The 18,632-nt window shown below is 41.0% G+C and overlaps 1 protein-coding gene across 4 annotated transcripts in view; it reads left to right on the forward strand.

The window, feature by feature from the left end:
* Window positions 1–18,632, forward strand: part of SPAG16 (sperm associated antigen 16) — a 368,224-nt gene that overhangs the window by 251,207 nt on the left and 98,385 nt on the right. For all 4 annotated transcript variants that reach the window (XM_085065720.1, XM_085065718.1, XM_085065722.1 and 1 more), the window contains one exon: window positions 14,380–14,506. In XM_085065720.1, coding sequence (XP_084921846.1) covers window positions 14,380–14,506 — 127 coding nt within the window. The remainder of the gene's footprint in view (window positions 1–14,379; window positions 14,507–18,632) is intronic.

The raw sequence follows: 18,632 nt of genomic DNA on the forward strand, positions 1-18,632 counted from the left end.
GAGTTGTACAAGTAACCGTTGTCCCACTGGCTGGCTAGCAAAGCAAGTGCTGAATTTCAGCCAAATATAGCACTTGAGAACTATTTTCTTACCCTCTAGTGCTTGCTCACCAAAAAATTAAAATATTCCACCCTAAGAAAGCTCATTAGGGTATTATGAGTGTAAATATTTTTTATTAAAAACACAGATTTTACAAGGGAAAAAAAAATTTAAAGAAACAGTCATATTTTCAACAGTAATTTCATGGAAAAGACTTGGATATTGATCATGGACTGTTTGGACAAAGTGCAACATTACTTCCAGAGTGTCCAACCTAATGGTTATACCTGGCCCAGGAAGTCTGCAATGGCAAAACTAAAGGCTAATTGCTGAAAAAACCCTACGTGAATTTTTTTTTTTTTTTAGTTATATCTTTTTATATCCTACTGCCATGGGGCTGCAGACCCCATGCTCTGCCAGAAGTCTTGCCTATAGAGTCAGACTCTGTAGGTGCAGAGCTGTAATGGTGAGAGACACCAAGGGATTCACTCTATTTCTGCTTGGATATAGGTCAGTTTAGTTGAGCTCCTGTGTTACTTCAGTAGGCTTGTGGTTATCTTGTCTTGGGCTGCTTGGTGCCAAACGGAGTTCACAAAGAACATGAAATTCTAATTACACATGAACAAGGAACAAATTTTCTAGTTAGATCAGAAAGCCATCCAGGCAATGTGTCCAAATATTAAGGGATATTTTAGGGGAAGAGTATTGTGTGAAGAAGAAGCTAAAAAAGAATAATGCATTTATACAAATTGAATAAATCCTCATTAAGCTCTGTGAAACTGATTAAATCTGAGTTATTTACTACACCATGCTTCTGAAAATGTAGTTAATAGTTTTTTTGTTAAGTGGGCAAAGTTTGCAGCCAGGACTCTTATTAGTGCTGAGATTCCCTAATTAGCCTGGTGTCTGTGGAACAGAACTGCCAGCTTGACATCTGGAATGTGCCCATTTGTTGGGTCCTGCCTCGTGGGGACACAGGAGTCACAGTGCCCTGGAGAAACTTCTGCACTTGTGGTTGTGTCAGGACTTAACAGATAACACTTCCAGCAGCATTTAAATTCTGCAGTTTCCCAAGTTGGTTCTCATAATGTGGAATGTTTGGGAAAAATTGAACAAAACCCACATACCTGCTTTGGAACTGAGGCCTCAGGAAAATGCATCTTTCCTCCTAAAAGTTACTGTTACTGTCCCTTTTAGTCCCAAGTCTCCATAACACAATAACTTTGTAGAGAAAAATGTTCCAGATACTTATTTTGCACTGAGGTGTGGCCTAAACAGCATCTCAGGTGAGCTCTGTAGCTCCTTTGCAGTGGTAAATCACCTATGCTAATGAAGTATAAAGACTATGGATGCTTGGTTGAGTCATGAATTTAAACAAGACCAAGGTTTGCTCCCTTACGTGTGTATATGTGTGTTTGTGTCCCAATAAAAGTATGCCAAGTGTCTGCCATGCTGTGTTGATGTGATATCTGCAGGTTTAGGAATCATTACAGTGGTTACCAAGTTTTCCTGAAACAAAACAAGTATTTTTAGAATTACTGGTTACATTAGGAAAACCTAAAAGGCTATAAAAAATATGCTTGAGAACAACTGCCCAATTTTACCTCCCCAGGCCAAAATGCAAACAGCATCTAGGTCATTCTTCCATTGATTTACTGAAGGGCAAATAATGTCAGACAGTTTTTAAACAAAAACAAAATTTCAATTTTGTTTACCTCCTCAGCAGTCCAGTTGGATGTCAGCTACCATTTAGCTGGGCCAATAATATTGATATTTGATGTCAGTTCTTATTCATTACTGCACCCAAATGATGCAAAAGTCAGATCTCTCAGATGTTTCTATGGATAGCCAGATAAAGCCAGGGATGTCTGACTGCATCTAACAGACACAAACAAGAAAAGAACAGAATACAAAATCAAAAACCTATCTGCTCTTATTGTTATTTATGTATTCAAAGTGTTCACCTCTTTGCATAAACTCAAAGCCAGTTGCTTACAAAGGTTACCCAGTAATATCAAACGAGTTCAATTATACATGCAAAAGGGCTAATAGGTTCTTCCTCTAGTTTATTTCTGTCTCCATGCATAAGAAATATAATTACAGAACTAAATTACATTCTAAATACAGATTTTATTATCATTAGTTAACCATTTTCAGGCCATCAAACATTGTTAGAAGTAAAAAAAGAAATCTATTCCATCTCTCTATTATAGCAATGAACAAAATCTGTGTCAAAATATCCCCATTTCATGTGTTGGCAAACAGCTCTTTCTCATAATAGGGAAACTCCCAGAGTATTGTGCTAGAATTCACTTTTACATCCATTCTCTGACATAGTCATGTTATTCCCTGTTTTTGGAAGTTTCCGGGAATGCTCCCTTCCCTTGGCCATCCTCCTGTGTTACCCACAGACCCTGCAGTTAGCACTGGGCCTGTATTCTGTGCAGACCAGATGACACCTTCTGAGGCCACTCAAGTAGAATTGGGTAGCTCCATCTTTATTTTGATCAGCTTAAATATTTTTACTCTCCAGCTCTCATCCTCTTAATGTAGAAGTCTGGATAAATATGGCTAGCAGATGACCTAGAATTAAAATATTCCTCCAGACCTTGCTGTGAGGAAGCTCCAATATGTAGGGACTTAGTAAACTGTTGAGAAGGCCAAGGAAATTCAGGATGCATTGGTTTGGAAGGGGGGGGCTCTCCTGAGTTGTTGTATCCCTGTGTCCTTGAGAAAATAGACAGTCTCACAGTGAAGGTCCTTCAGTGGGACTGAAAAAATCAAATCCAAGCCTGATTTTGAAATGTCACACCTTGTTTGTGTCACACAGTTTCCCAGCACCATTTCAGGTTTCTCAGCAGGGATCATTTGCAAAGAAAAATTTAGTGATGGGTGTCGCACACCTCGATAAGCGAAGGGCAGAGAAGAACCTCGTGCAGCAGATGAGGGTGACTGAGAAACCTTTGGTGTCAGTAAATGCACTGGCTGCTGCTGGAGTTTGCTGCTGGAGTTTGCCTCTGCACTCCTAAATCATACAAATGCAGTTCCTTCACTCTGTTTTGTCTTCCCTGGGTTATTTTTGGATCAAAATCCCAGTTATAATTTCTTCTGGGGGAAAAAAAATCATTAAAAAATCTCTTAGTCTTGCAGTTTGCTTAATCAAGGTACAAGTTGCCTTCAAAAACTTGGCATTAACTGGGGTTTTTTTATTCTCTATAACATATATAAATACATTATATATAAATAAACATAAATCTGTTTGAAGATTTTAAACCAAATCCTGTCAAGTTTACTAACTCTAAAAATAATCACAGCTCAAGAAAATCCACCTTCTTTTGTTTCAAGCCTTCAGCCCTTTGCATTATGAGATGTGAGGTGAGCTCATTCTGCCACAAGACTTCTCTCCTCCAGCCTCAGGGTTTATATCCCTCCTTTGTTTGGACAATGCTCTCAGGCACAGGGTGGGATTTGGGGCTGTCCTGTGCAGGCCAGGAGTTGGACTTTGATGAGCCTTGTAGTCCCTTCCAACTCAGGATATTTTGTGATTATATGATTCACCCCAGAATTGATTTTTTAGTTCTTTTTGTACAATCCATTCTGGTGCTCTTTGTTGTCACCATGCAGAGACTAGCACTAAACTCCAAAGCATATTGTAAAATTCAGCCAAACAAACGTGGGGAAGCTTAGAATTTAGAAGACCTTCTTTCACTCTTCCTCATGGCATGTTCTAGGAGAGTGTTTCAAACCCATCAAGAAATTAATTCTGTACCCATCAAGAAATTCAGTATCTGAAGAGAGCCTACAGGAGAGATGGAGAGAGAGAAGGCCTTGGAGTGACAGGGCAAGGGGGAATGGCGTCAAACTAATAGAGAGTAGGGTTAGACAGGATATTGGGAGGAAATCCACATGATGGTGGTGTAGATGAGGAATGTGGGGTAGGAAACAAGGCAGGTGTCTGCCATCATGCTGTCTCATTCATTTGTTTTGAACCAGCAGTAAATGAAATATTTAAATATTTAACTTTTCTAATTGAAGCTTTTAATCAGATTTTCCTCTCATTTAAATATTTGCATAAGATGAAGCTTCATCGCAACTCTTCATGATAAAAATTTTGGGTAAAGCACTGACATTTGGATTTCAGACAGCTCTGTAAAGCCCAAGAAGAAAAAATGTGGCATCATTTTCAGATGGCTTTGACATAATTTGGGTTTGAGTAACTTTAAAAACCCTGTATATTTTAGGTCAGATTGGCCCTTGAAAGATCCTCAGCAGGAACCCATAATAACTGACTATACAGTATTTTCTTTTATGTTTTCAGACTTTGTATTTACAAATATAAACATATTGTTATGTCCGTTTGCTGCTAACTAAAAGAAACAGAGATTATCTCCTTTAATGTGATTTTGTTTGCTTATTTCTGTGTTCTGCAGTGAATGTGACCCTCTGTGTATACAGTCCATGAAGCAAGCGCTGTTTAGCATGCAGAACCGCAAGCACTGTGGAAAACTTTGCCCTTCTTTCTTAGAGGAGAAGAATTAATTTGTGTATCCTAAGGAATAAGGTTGTTTTTTTTTAATTGCATCTTCTGGCCCAGCATGCCAGCCTTTCCTGTGGCAGATGTACACTGTGGGTCCAGGTCCCTGCATAATTCATTTTTTATTTTAACAGCTGTTTCTTAAACTCGTCTTTTTGCAAAACAAACAAAATCAGAATGCAAAGATCCATCTGGATCCTTTAAAATTCAACTTCCCGATGTGCTGTCCAGTCCAACCTGCCTCTCTTAATGGCATTTCAAAGGAAATTATGTTCTAAAACACATGAGAAAGCAGCACAGTATCCCCACCTTCTACCTGTGACTCTCTTATTTGACAGTAATTTTTTGCATAAATTGTGAGACTTGTACCTGCTCTGCTGTTGCTGCCACTGCCTGGACTGGGAACCATTGAGTTACAAGGCCAGAGCTCCAGATATCACTGCTCATGCTGGGATTGCCCCCTGCCAGTTCTCCCAGTGATCCCAGTTTGTTCTGGGCAGGAGTTGGTGGGGCTCACATTGCATTAGCCTGGGCACCACTCCAAATAGGTGCTATTGGATTTGCATTGGCTCCCAACAGACAGGGAACAGCTCTTCCAACAACGTTTGTGCAAAGCTGACTCTTCAAAAGTGCTTAAACTAAGCTGGGGTAGAGAAATGGGGTTAGTTCAGTCCAGTGGTTTGTCTTTGGTAAGAGGACTCTTGAACCTTTACTGCATATCAAATCGTGGCCAAAGCAAAGCAGGGTGCCTGGAACAGAGCTGCATCTGTGGTGCAAAGGATGTGGCTTTATAGAATACCAAGCTGGATTTCAAATGAATTTATGCAAGCATGAAAGTAGGACCAACTTTGGAAAGGCTTCTCTGTTATGAAAATGCAATTAATCTGTGGTTGAATAAATATCACTGTTAGAAGGTACTTGAATATCAGATTGATTTAATCTGAAAATAATTGAGAACACACAGCTGAAGCCCATCAGGGGAAGGAATGCAGACTGTATTGGTCCTGTATTGCGTTTGCAGGGCAAGGTTTGCCATGAGGACAGACAGCACCATTTCAGGGCAGGCTGTGGGTCAGTCATGGCCATTCTGGGGCTCTCAGCAGGCTGTGGGTCAGTCATGGCCATTTCAGGGCTCTCAGCAGGCTGTGGGTCAGTCATGGCCATTTCAGGGCTCTCAGCAGGCCATGGTCAGTCATGGCCACTTTGGGGCTCTCAGGAGGCCATGGGTCAGCTGCCGCCATTTGGGGCCCGCCATGCGCTGGCCACTGCCATTTCAGTGTGGCCAAGAGGCTAAGACTCAAGGGGACAGGCAGATGGAGCAGTGGCCATCCTGGTTGTTTTGAGCCAGTCATCCATTTCTCTGGTCTCCTACAGAGGGCTGTGAGGTTTGTGAGAACTCTGGGGTCAGTGAGGGCATGGGGGCTGTGAGTGAGGGTTTTGAGGGCTGTGAGGTCTGTGGGGGATATGAGGGTTTTGAGGGCTGTGGGGTCTGTGAGAGTTGTGGGGGTTGTGAGGGCTGTAGGGTCTGTGGGGCTGTGAGGGTCTTGAGGGTTGTGAGGGTCCGTGAGGGCTGTGGGGTCTGTGAAGACTGTGAGGGCTGTAGGGTCTGTGAGGCTATGAGGGCTCTGAGGGTCATGAGGGCTGTGGGATCTGTGAGAGCAATGGGCACCATGAGGGCTTTGAGGGCAGTGGGGACAGTGAGGTCAGTGAGGGTGTAATGTCCTGTCCTGCTCAGTGGGCTCCAGAAAAGGTGGTTTGATTTGCTCTGGGTAGTGCATGGGAGAAACAACAAAATGCTCCAGGGGTTCAATAACAAACTGTGCCTTGCAAAGTTTAGAGCATTAAGGTAGACTAGGGTACTTTGCGAATTTTAAAACAACATCAAGACTGAGTAAGGCACTTCACAAACTTTAAGTTACCCAGATGCAGCAAGGCACTTATGAAGGCATTGACTGGAATTTTGCAGTCTGGCTAAAAATATATCTTGAAAAGAAGGTAAGAGAAGAAAGAGAGAGAGCTCATCCTGTTTTTCCCCCACTTCCCACCTGGTTGTTTTGAGCCTGTAAACCATTCCTCCAGTCTCCTACATAAATTATTTTCCCCCCAGTCGAGTCTGCTCTCCCATGACAGTGGTTGGTGAGTGTCATGGGAACCAATGACACTCCCTGACACTCAATGACACTCCCTGTCCTTATCCTGACCCACAAACCTTTTTTTGTATTTCTCTCTGTCCTGTCTAGCTGAGGCAGGGAATCAGAGGGTGGGTTTGGGAGACACCTGGCACACAGGCAGCATCAGCCTACCGCAATATTTAGTTGTTTATTTGGGAAGTAGTTCTTGAAATAACGGGATGAGATTTGTTGAACTGATCATTTTTTCATGTGAAATATATTGAAACTGTGAGAAAGATTCATACACTTACTGGAGTTCAGAATTGGGTAAGCTTCTGTGAATATTTCTAATATTGTTGATATTTCTTCTTTATGCCTTTAATTCTCCTTACTAAACACTCAAAGACAAGATAAAGAGCCAAATATTATGTTGGACTTGATCTTAGAGGTCTATTTCAGCCCAAATGATTCCATGATTTTACATGCTCCTTTGGTGGTTTCTCTTTAAAAAAAAGCACATGTACTTAACTGACACTCATTTTCTTTTGGTGACTTAGATGTTCTGCATTTTAAAATGAACACTTATGCATTTCAGCAATAGATCTCTTGCCACTAATTCTAATTTATGAATTTACAAAAGTATGTATTGCATCTGTATTTTAACATTACTGCAGTGAATAGTACCCAGTTTTTCACATTTGGAACTGAATGACTGTGCATAAACACGGTGTAGCCCAGGAATTTTTTATGCTTATTGCTCTCACGAGTGTCTAATCAGGTAATGATGGCACCTAACTTTACTTTAGTCATGGTATCTCTCAAAAACACAGAGAAAAGCCAGTAATGGCAATTATCATTCATCTCCTCTCCCTGCACAGCTCCCAGAATTCAGACCTTTCTTTGATTGTTAGAAAGGGAAAAACAAAATTGATTATTTTAAACCTCTGTGCAAAAGCTATTGCTCCCTTTGCAGCACTGTTTCAAGTGCAATGTCAACTACTGTGAGCAGTAACTCTGCAGGGAGTGCAGTGGTTTCTTATGTAAATTTATGCAAAGGGTTTCTGCAATCCTAGCATGTGTTGTGCTCCTCAAACACACCACCAGGCACTTCCTGCTACTTGATGTGACAAAGGGAAGAGAGATTCCCTCTGTTTCACACAGCAAGAGGAGAGCCTGCAGAGTGCATGTACACAAACTAGAGACCCATGATCCATGATTGTTTTTGGAAGTCAGTAGAACTGGAAACTCTGCTGCAACAAAGTTCTGCCATTCCCATGGATTACTTTTAGTGCAGCTCCTCCTTTGGAGGACATAGAGGGTGTTCTTTCCGAGTCTCCATATGCTCTGAAAGCAGCAATAGTCCCCTTCTTGTGTCGAGTTGTACCAGTTCTGCTCAGTGCAAGATCAGGAGTTGTTCATTGACAACTAAGAAAGTTGGAGGATTCTTCTGTTAGGAACCAACAGCAAAGCTCTGAGATTATTGTTTTTGCATCAATATCTTGGATTCTCCTCTTCCCCACAAGAGCTGGTGTCTCACCAGTTCCTGTCTATTCAAAGCTGTAAAAAATGTTACTGGGAGTGAGGGCCGGAGTCCAGTTGCTTGAGCTTTGGATGTTCAGTTGCTTTGAATTATAAACGGTCCTTTGCAACTTTGATCACAATGCAGAACTCAAAACTATAAAAGGACAAAGGTAGGAAAAAAGCACGTAGGAAAACACTGGCACTGCCTGCTAATAACCCTTAATCACAGCTTTCCCCCACTCTTGATGAAAATAATTGTTAAAAATAGACCACTGCACTTTGAAAGTGTAATCAGTGTAGCTCTCTACTTTTGCCAGGCTACATAATTCCATGTCTTTCTAAGAAGATGCTATTTTCATTTGAAACTAGGATGATTTAAGCATGATATTTCAAAAATGGGTGGTGATTGATTACTCATTAGTCTAATAATGGACTGCATCTGCATTTTTTTCCTCCATCTTTATCATATTTTACATAATTCATTTGGATTAATTGGACATTAAAATCTTTTTCCCTGTAACCACTGCAGCAGATTCACCCGCCTCTGCTTGGATTCTCTTGGGATCCCTCTGCCCTTGCTTGCCTTGCTCCAAAGTGGGATGGGGTGGCACAGGGACAGGACTGCCTGTGTGCCCTGTTACTTTTATTGAGTGTGTTTAGTTTTTGCATTGCAACAAGGCCTGAGGTAATAACTCTCCTCGGGTTTCTGATGTGCTTCATGCTGTAAATGTGGGAGGTAATGACTCCTTAGCTTTAGAACATTCACTTTAATGTGCATAAAATGGGGGTACAGTTAAGTGATTTAGGATGTGTCCCACAGGGAGCACCTTAGAAATGCAGATTGCTGGAGCCTCTCCACTGGAGGCAGCTGTTCCTCATGTGGCCACTTTGCATACTGGCTCCTAACAGCAAAGAGTTTCCACCAGTTTTGTGTACACAGGACAAACGCCTTTTGCTGGATTTGGAGACTGGGACTGAGACCAGTAAAACCAGTGAGAAACTCATCAGCCTTTTGCCATGCCAGAGCTCAACCAGATTCCCAGTAGTAATGGAAAAGGGATGCAATTATCAACCTTCTTTCTAGCCAGGAATGAGCTTACCTTGGATGTGTTGCCATTGGGGTTGATGAAGATGTCAAAGCCATCATGGAAGTCCCCTAAAAAACACCTCATCCAGCTACATCTGTCCTGAAAACAAAGGATTACAAAGCACTGAAATTGTCATAGTGAAAATGAGTTGCTGTTCACTCACTATTTTGCCTTTTAAAAAATATGTTCGAAAGGTGATAAACAGTTACTGACCTGCCTTCAGAAACAAACTTTAAAGAGGATACTCCTGGGAGGAGTTTACTGCAGTCTAAATTAGATAAAGCAACTTGATGCAGTTCATGTATTATTGATCTTTCAGCAATAAATTCAGAGGTGTGTTTATAAGCAAGAGACATAATTATCCAGATTTTTATCCTTCTCACTGGTGTGAAACAGCAGTTTTCAGGGAATATTTACCTAAAGTGTATCTGGTGATTAGTCCCATTGCTAATCATTAATATTCAGAAGAAAAGATTTATTTTTTTTTAAAGGGAAGAAGGAAATAGATTTCTAAAACTTCCTGGAAACTAAATAAATCTTTTAATTCCTGATGTAACAATTATTTGGTTTGTTTGCAAGTGCCAGCTGAGATTGGGATTGTGATGTATATAGAGTTGTGCATGTCCATTTTAATGGGAGGTATTCTGGAATATAAAGATGTTCATTAAGTTGGCAGGGAGGTAAAGAGTGGCGGGTGGAACTATGAAGGCAATTAAAGGACTTGTAAAGTCCTTTAAGTAGAGCCTGGAAGAGAGCCAGTCTTTGAATGCAAACTAATTGAATCCTTGTATAAAGTCTTTAATTACTCCAGTGTGCACACACGAAACAGTACCAGCTTCATTCTATAGACTAGGCAGCAAGTCTGACCAGTTTTATAGAATCATTCTACATGCTCTCTGATTAGAGGAGCTAATGGAACTGGGCTGAGAAGCTGCAAATGCAGTGTAAATGGAAATCAGTACAAGGGGAATCTGCTTTTGCACCTCTTCTCCTTGGAACTCATTGTCTCTCTCTTCCTTTTACATGCAGGAAATCAGTCAAGCCCTGATGGTCCACCATGCTGTTCAGTAAAATACAGCATCCAAAACACATCATAAAACAGACCTTAGTCTTTTAGTGTGGCAAGAAACAAGAGAAAGAAAACCATGAGCAAGGCAGGGGGTTCTTCCATGAATGACTAAAATAATAACTGTGACAGGGATGAAAAAGGCAAAAGCTCACAGGAGAATTCAAAATGATTCTGCCTTAAAAGCTTTTGAAAATGGCCCATGGCCAGACAGAAATGAGTTCATTTAACATATGACTTATCCTTTTCTTTTTCTTTGAATGGTGTATAGCTCCAAATCATCTTTCAGGTCGGTTACATTCCTGGTTTATTTCTTCTTATTGAAAACTTGTTATCCTCCATCTCCAGCTCACTTGATTTGGATAAGGTGTGGAACAGAGCGAAGAAGTGGTGAAGTGTAATAGCCAACTCAGTAACAAAATCATTATGTGATGTTCTCAGTGTGGCAGCTGCCTTGGGATCAGTAATAATTAATGCATTTAGTAATAAGTCTGTGGGCAGAGTGTGTCGAGGCTGATCAAATACCTGTTTGTGTGTGTTGACAAGAACCCTGTGTTTTCTTGCTTCTGTTTCCTGATGAGGTGTGCTATCTAATCACAGGAATCAGGCAAAATACACTGCTGGGTGATATATTTTACACACACTTTGTTTGTACCAGGCCTCTGGGAGGAAATTGTTAAAATGTCTGAGCTGGAAGGGACCCACAAGGATCATTGGGTCCCACTCTTCAGTGAGTGGCCCATCCAGGTGATGTCAGCACCAGGCTCTGACCAACTGAGCCCAGAATGGGTTAGGGTGGTGCAGTGTATTTGGCACCTACAAACAGCTGGATTGTGTCAATTCCTGTGGGGAGGAGATTTGTTCCCCTTAGGGCTCTGTAGTAGCAATGGGGGGAAATAAACATGGCAGAGAATGGGATAGGAAGATTGCAAGAAAGCAGGGAATGGGTCTTCTCTTCTGGTGTGCCAGCTACTGTAGCAAAATTAATTACTAGAAGGGAAAACCTGTAATAAAAGTAAATTAGAGTGTTTTCCTCAAAATTATGCAACTAGTAATGATCCCTGAGTTGGGGCCAGTGAGAAGGTCAAAGTCAGTGCTACAGCTGCAGTCACTTTGCAGCAGGGACTGTCTCTGATCAATGTTTGCATAATATCTGTTCCAGGGATGCATTCTCAGTGCTGGTATGATCTATCAGCTGGACTGTGCTGTTACTTATGAGAGAAATGTCATATTGAAAATCCATGGGGGCAACTGTAGACGGCACAAGGAGGAGTCACAGAGCACCTACTGGAGTGTCCTCTGTAACTACCCTGAGTGGATTACGTGCAGTCTCACCCAGGTGAGCTGTCCATTGATCTGGATAGGAATTGCTGAGCTACCAGAGCTGTAATTAAGCAGCATTTATTGAACTCAAATGTACTGGACACATACAAAACAAGTGTGAAGGCAGACATGTTCTAAACCAAACCAAACCCACCATTCACACACACACCTCAAAGTCATTTTTTGTTAAAATGTCTCTCTGGACAGAAAAAAATTACGAGTAAAATGCAATCATATGTCAAATTCATATTAAAGGACATGAAATAAGGGGTATAAAGGATATGGGTGATTTCCTGAGTGGACCATTGATAGAGATGGATATAATCTTTGCAGAAGAAGGTGAAAAGAGAGAGGCTGGGGAGGTGTGAAGAGCTGGTTCAGAAGCCAAGTACTGACACTTGGGAATGAAGGAATCTTTATACTCACATACTCATTTTCTCTTCCCTTTACTGGAGTGATGGGTAATGACTAAGGAAAGGAGACATCCCACTGGGTCCTGCATTTCCCAACCTCCCACTTTGTAATTACTCCTGTGTGCCAGCTCCACCAACACCTCTGCTCAGCTGGGATGTGTATCTCTATCCCCTCGGAAAGTCAGATCATGCCAAAACTGGTGATCAGTTTGGCAGCAGTTGCTTTATAACCATCAGCAATGACTATATGCATAGTTAATCCAGGCTCAGTGCTATCTGGAAAGGGCAGGGAGAAGAGAAGGAAGAGCTTATTTTTTATATTCCAAGAAAATAGTGTCCCAAGTGGAATGTGAATGACACATTAATTGAAATGCATCAGGGACAGGCAAGGAGGAGTTTTGCTGCAAAACCCCACTTGTATTTAATCTAGAGGATACAGATTGCATGTGAACAAGTACTTTTACACTCCTTTTATACTCATGGACTGCTTGAGATCAGCAGCAAGGGGTAGATGGGGGAATTGCTGCTAATGTGGAATTTAGTACTTTTAACACGGCAAGTGTATGAAAACACTGCTTATAAGAGAAAGGGACTGGATAGAATATGGAAACATTGCTTGTAAGACTAAGGGACTGGATTTGATGACTCTTGAAGTCTCATATCTATGATGATGGTTTGGTGGTTTTCTCCATTAAAAATTTGCTCTCTTGAGATCCAGTTCAAGCCACGTGGCAGTTTGGAGTGTAGTTATTGTATTTTGGAGGGTTTTGTTGCTCATTTCCTGACCAGCCTGCTTGCCCTCAACGTTTGTGCAGGGTGAACTTGCTGGAAGGAGCCAGGTGAAATGAAGGGGAATGTGGTGGGCACAGCTGGTGAGACAGTTTGACAGAGCCATGATGCTCAGCACCACTGCGTTGGGTGGGCTGCAGTTATGGTTGGTGAGATTTGTTGTAAAACAGCAGGTGCTGAGAGCCTGGCTGCTGAATTCTCTGAGCAATGATTACTTGGTTTCTTGGTGTTAACTCTGTATTAGTCCCTGTAACAAGCCAGAATGGAGTGTTGACATTTAGATCTCCTCCAAATGAACCTAAAGATTTCATTATAGTTACACCAGGGTGGTGTTTTGCAAGCCATTAGTTTCTAGTTGAGAAGTTGATGGATATTTTAAGATCTTAAATCCTCTATTTGCTAGAAAACATCACACATTTTATTGCAGGTACTATTTATGTGGAAAATGTAAAAAATAAATGCATTTTAAAAAAAAATCATGGATGGAGTATCTGACCCGCATTTCACCTGATTTTCAGTCCTATACCATTGTGATTCCCCTTCCAAACAATATTCTTTAATCTAATCTTGCACTTGCATAAATTGGAAAAGACATTGACTTTGATAACTGTGAGTGCACACCAGCTGAGCTGCCTTAGGGATTTGAATGTTTATTTAGGAGGTTAAAATGAAAAGTAAGTGTTTCTACATGGGTAGCTGGGTGGTTCTTTCTGTTCTTGTGGCAGAAATCACCTAAACAAAATTATGTTTGAGCATCCTTTACCCTGCCTTCTTTGAGTTTTGCATTTATTTTTATGCTACATATTCAGAAGACTCTTTTTACGGTTGGGGTGCTGTTGTTGTTGTTGTTTGTTTTTGTTTGGGTGGGGGTTTTTGGGATTTGTTTTGTTTGTTTTTAATTAATATTGACCAGAGGCATGAGGGATATGGTCCTGTTGTCTTTCCTTGCATAGTCCCTGCGTGCTTCTGGCTCACAGAAAGGAACGAGTTTCTCACAGAATCACAGAATATCCTGAGCTGGAAGGGACCCCCCAGGATCATCCAGTGCAACTCTTAAGTGAATGGGGAGCTGTCCTTGGGGTGGCTGTGGAACACAGCAGCGATGGAGTGTCTGCTGTGCTCTCATCTTATGCTTCACATGGAAAACAGGAGTACACAAATTTAAAGTCAGGGCTAAAGGGCCATTGCTGTGGCTGTGTGAGGAGAAAAGACTCACAAGACGTGTTCTTAGGGGACACTGCTATCTCCATTCAAGATGACCTTTTCTCTTTTTGTACTTCTCGTTTCTCCTGAACTGGTCTCTTTAGAAGTCATGTTGTTGTGTTGCTATTCCAGCCAACAGAGCTGATAAGAGGCTCTGATAAGCTCACATATAACAGCTTATTTATTTATTTAAATACAGGTGCTGTGTCTGGCTGCCCTGCCCTGCAGCAGAGGCTTTGCTGTTGGCAGAAGGGCAGAAGCAATGCCTTGATTTTGTTTCCATCTTTGGCAGGGGGATACGATTGCTTCCTGTGACGACTCCGGCGTGATGAAGCTCTGGGACATGCGGAAGCTGTTCCCTGTCCTGTCCATCGATGCAGGGCCCCATCCTGCCAACCAGGTCGCCTTTCATCGCTCTGGTAGGGCTCTCAAGCAAATTTTTCTTCCTAAGATGGGGTTTATTTTGAAATCTCTCTAATCTCTCTCTAGTTCTAAAGCTAGATAACATGCATGAAGCAGCATAGATGTGTTAATTTTGAAGAAGAAATGCCTGATTGTGCCAATGATCAATATCCTTGTTTTCTGTGGGCTAAACTGCCAAATTGGACTACTGCTCCATTTATATAAAATGAAAAACGCACAATAACAAAGAGTGCAACTAATTGCAGCAACATTACATAAAATACAGCACTGATCAATGGGGTAGCAAGATCACCTGTGTTCCAGTGATGCTTATTCTCCATTACTCTTTGTTCTGTTATTTGCTAATACTGGAGTTGCATTTCATAACCAGTCTTACAAAGTCCTCTTATAATTGCCTCAAAACTTTATCGTGCTGACAGGGCTGCTTACTAGGCATGAGGAATTGAATTAACCAGTTATTTTTCATCAACAACCATGTATTGCCATGTCAGCAATAATGTGAGTGCCCATTGCATTTTCATTTGAAGAGGGGCTGTTCTAAAACATTTTTGTTTTAAAACAATCTTCAGTTCCAAAGTGCAGATGAGCATTCATGTTGCAGCACAGAATTAGATGCTGGCTTAGGGAATGATTTTATTCAAAGCCAGTGCAACATGAGATAATACAATAATATATAACATAATGTATATAGGCACATTGAAAAATAAGCATACATTTGCATTATATGTTCATAAAACATAAAGCTTTGATAGAATATGAGAGATAATAAGGAATCATTAAAGAAAAATAATAGGATGGTGTTTTGTCATAATGACCCACATACTGTGGAATGCATATTATCAATATATTGAGTCACTTGGCAGAAAACTTTGCCATCAAATTCCATATTATTTGTGTAGTGATTTCCTGTATCTCTCTGCTGTATCATTAAATAAGGTATTTTCATTTTCCAAGGTAAAAAAATACATTGACACTGTCCATTTTTGGACAGTTTCCCAAAGACAAGTTTAACCACTATTGTATTTATGTGTGTAATTTGGAATAAGAGCTCATTTTTTTGGTCAGGAGGATTTGAAGAAGTTTTGCATCTTTGTTTCTGGTGTATAATGTTAGGTCATTTGCAGAGGAACCACATACCTGAAAAATGCAGTTGCAATATTTCTGCCAGATGGGAACTCTCCAGTAGAAAGGTTATCAGCTTCAGGTAATCTAAATGGGCATATTTTTCCATCATGTGGACAAAATCCAAAATTTTCTTTGCAAGAGTAACCACACAGCAGAGATATCAAATTGGGGTGGATGATCACAGAGAGGCAGAATGCAACAGGATGGAATTCCAGCTGGCTGAAGATAGTCAAATACCCGGCTGAGCTATGCTGTACCTGCTGCAAGAGGGATAGGCTAGATAGAATATATCCTGTGTTTAATGGCCTGTTGGGAATGGGACATCTGCCTCAGTCAGGACCTCTGCCTGTGGAGCAGCTTGGGTTGATTTTCCTTATCAAAACATGGCTCAATTTCAGCTGTCTCCCTCAGTCTCTCTGGGTGATGTTACACCACCCAGTGCAAAATACTTGACTGCATTAATAGTCAGAGACACAAATTGTTCAGCTCTTACAGGTGGATTTAATTACTAGATTAGAGAGCCATGGTTGAGCAGGTTTTTTTCTTCTGCCCAATAATTATTTAAATTAAAGCTAATAATGATAGAAGAGGTTTATGAAAAGTTTGGCGGTATCAGCAAACGAGATTGAGGTCAGAGATAGGAAAGCCCCAGCTAATGGAAGAATTTGTTTTGCTTTCCTTTGTATTGTTTTCAAGTAATTATCTTTGCAAATGCAGTGCACACAAGCATATCTCACCTTTTGTTAAGTGGCATTACCTCTGTGGGTACGACATGCACTGAGTGGGATGTGCTTCCCAAGAGTTTGTGACTTACTGGGGTTCTCCCAGTGGCATTTTTGGGGATGGGCCTTGCTGGCTCAGTGATGCAACTGCTATTTGGGGCCTAAATCCCTGACCAGCATTATTAGTTCAACAGCAGTCTAAAGCCATTTCCTGCTTTAACAGGGCCACCCTTAGATTTTAGATAAGTTAAACAAGAGTTGTGTATAAATCTTTCTGCTTTAGCTTCACTCTGCCTCAGCTTTTCTTTAGCTCAGCTTACAGGTAGACTTTTCCATACTTGTGAATGAGGAGAAAGTAACTACATTAGTCATTACCGTTGCACTTCACGGGGATTTTCTGCTTTGCCCTGCTCTTTCTGAAACAAGCTCATGGTCTTTCAGTGACAGGTGGTGATGGAGCTGCCTGGGACTCAGCTACTGGGGATAATGCTCTTCAATATTGTGCTTAATATCAGAAATCTATCTGATATTATAAACAAATAAGACATCCTTTGAATGCTGCATGCTGTGAATGGCTGACCTGAGTTACTGTGCAAGATAGACCACAGCATAACTGATTTCTAAACTAAATTCATTTTTATCTTTTCATGTGCAAGTTAAGCAGCATCTTCATGTGCATATATTCTTATGTAGGATTTATGAATCCCTGAAACACCCTCTTGTCATCACCTTTTGTGTTTCCAGTTGCTGTTTTGAAAATGTAAATAAGATTAATCACAACACAGCATTGCATATGTAAGAGAGGTGCAGAAGATTCCAGCTTATGTGCTACGATGTATTTATTTATAATCATAGCACATTAAAACAAACAAACCAAACAAGCCCCACTTCACAGCAACAATCCAAAATCAAGAGCAGTTACAATAATGCCAAGGGCAAGCAAATAATATTTGGAAAAATGCACTGCTTTATTTTGAGCTCTGGAGGTGCAGTGAGGTGTTATCTTTTAACCTGCTTCCATCCAGGCTGGGTTGTGTTGCTCTCAGCATGAATAAATAACCTTACCATGCCTCTGACCATCCCCAAGGGCTATAGGTGTGTGTCTTATTCTGAGGAAGAGTAGATTATAAGAATGCAAAAGCTGTAAATGACTGTGAAAGTTGAGAAATGGCAGGATCAAGATTATCTTGTGATAATAATGGTTTATTTTAGGAGACAGGAATTCTGGGGATGCAGGAGACAAATTGACAGTGAACAGATGGTACCACTGTCAGCCATGGTGGGGTCAGGGCAACTGCTCAGTGTTGCTCTCTGAAAGCAATCTTAATTTGCTTAATTACATATCACATGTCATCACATGGGACTGTTAGCACAAGACAGACATTAATCCAATGGGTGGCAATTGTTTGCTGTTAATCTGCAGTTGTTTTTGGTGTTAAATAGCAGAGAATCATTTTCTTCTCTATATTTCCTACCCATTTACTGAATACAGAATTATTGACAGGATTTCTGGGATTTCATTGCTGGAGTATTTTCAACATTTGCACTTGACATTATTTGGTCTGTTATTGCTAATGTTAAAGCCACAAGCGATCCCCACGAGGATGGGGACATGGAGATTAGAGCTCAGATGGTTAGAGTTCCCACTGATATTGAGTCATCAGGTAAAGTTCCAAAATTACAGTTTTCACATCCCTAAGCTGGTAACAATATGTGTGCTCAGAACAGAACTGGCAGATGGAATCCTTGCAAATCAATCTTGTGGTGGTGTGCCCTCTCAATTTTCTCTTTGATTTCCTCAATTTTTGTTGGTGTATTGACTGCAAAGACAAGCTGGTGTTGAGGTGACAGAGCCAGCTGTCTGTCTTTTCTCCTCTTTCCCTCCTTTCCTTCACATTTTTGGTTAATTGATGCCACAGAAGTTGCACTGAGGAGATAAAGCTTCATCTCGGTAGGGCAGAGAGTTTTCTAGGATGGAAGGAGCTCTCCTTTACTGGGGAAATGTACAGTGGATTTTGGAATTGGAGGCTGAATTGGCAGTGGATGCATCTGCAACTTGCAGATCTCAGGAGGTGACTGTGTCCTCGTGTGAAGAAAACTGGGGCAGAACTTTATCCTTTATCCCACTTGTTTTGCAGTTTCTGAAACTTGCTTTTTGTATTTGTCTCCCTTTTGATTACAGTTAAAGTCACGCTTGATGGGAAAAGAATCCTCTAGCACAGAATTTACCAGTAATCTTTTTAGAGGCATCTGATTTTGTCCACATAGAGCAATT

Source organism: Lichenostomus cassidix, chromosome 7 (assembly GCF_008360975.1).
Source record: "Lichenostomus cassidix isolate B80296 chromosome 7, HeHo_3.0, whole genome shotgun sequence".
Taxonomy (NCBI): Eukaryota; Metazoa; Chordata; class Aves; order Passeriformes; family Meliphagidae; genus Lichenostomus; species Lichenostomus cassidix.